We start from the raw sequence: 1096 nt of genomic DNA, 5'->3' as shown, positions 1-1096 counted from the left end.
TTGCTTTGGGTAGTATGGCCATTTTAACAATGTTAATTCTTCCAATCCAAGAGCATGGAATATCTTTCCATTTCTTTGAATCATCTTCAATTTCCTTTATTAATGTTTTATAGTTCTCAGCATAATAAGTCTTTCATTTCCTTGGTGAGGTATATTTCCAAGTACTTTTTTTAATGTGAATTTAAAAGGTAGCATGCACCCAGTTTGAATTTTAAGTCACTAAACAAAAAGAGCAACTCTCACCTCAGCTTTTAGTTGCTCTCCACCAGTCATGGCTTCTAGTTGCTCCATTGTCATTTCTTCTGTAATTTCTATTCCTGCCATTTTTTGTACCACTTCTTTCAGTATAAGCAGGTCAAAACTATTTAGGAAAAATAAGAAACAGTCTACAGTTGAAACTTCAAATGTAAATCAGTTGCAATTAATACACTAAGAAGGAGGAATGGAGGCAGGGAGAGGAGAAAGGGAAAAAAGGAAGGAAATCCAAGTTCAAAGTTGCAATATTTGAGCCTAAGATGACAGTTTGGAGGTCTGCCTTAAGCATATTTATTACTGTGCCAACAGTCATTCATTTGAATTCTCTAAGTTTATGACTACTGATGAAAATGACACCTTATGACTTCTAAGATCTTCCTTAATTTGTTGAGTAATGAAGTAAAAACATACTTTTCTACAAAATAGATGCAGATGTGTTTCCAAAGAAAGGTAAACCTAAGCATACCCAAGATACAAGTTAACAGACAAAGGAACAGTGGTTTTTCTAAGACTCCTTTTTTCTTAGAAAGAAGAATGGTGGTTTTTCCAAGAGAGGAAGTGCTTACTCTCTCAACTTGCCTTGCTTCTCTAAACATAGTTTTTGAAAACAAGAGGGCCCTCATGCAAATTAGTATGCAACAAGTACCAATAAAATCTTTCCATTAGATGGTCACAAAAACTATATCACAGTACAGAAGACTGAACTAGAGATTTTAAAGTAACATGATTATTTTCCTGGCCTAAATAGTCACAGAAGAGTGAAATGTATGGGAATGGCCAACAGATCCTTAACATAGTTTTGTTTTTCTTTTTTAAATTTTTCCCTAAACCAAAACAATCT

General features: G+C 33.9%; 1 protein-coding gene across 1 annotated transcript in view; it reads right to left on the bottom strand.

Moving 5' to 3' along the window:
• The window catches only part of LOC104980959 (THO complex subunit 2-like), a gene marked incomplete at both ends in the record, with an annotated part of 113276 nt that overhangs the window by 45974 nt on the left and 66206 nt on the right, over positions 1-1096 (bottom strand). The window contains 1 exon segment of the mRNA XM_010829845.1: positions 244-361. Coding sequence (XP_010828147.1) covers positions 244-361 — 118 coding nt within the window.

Source organism: Bison bison, unplaced genomic scaffold (assembly GCF_000754665.1).
Source record: "Bison bison bison isolate TAMUID 2011002044 unplaced genomic scaffold, Bison_UMD1.0 scf7180017864508, whole genome shotgun sequence".
Lineage (NCBI taxonomy): Eukaryota > Metazoa > Chordata > Mammalia > Artiodactyla > Bovidae > Bison > Bison bison.
The sequence above is the reverse complement of the archived record's forward strand: the minus strand, read 5'-3'. Positions and strand labels throughout refer to the sequence as shown.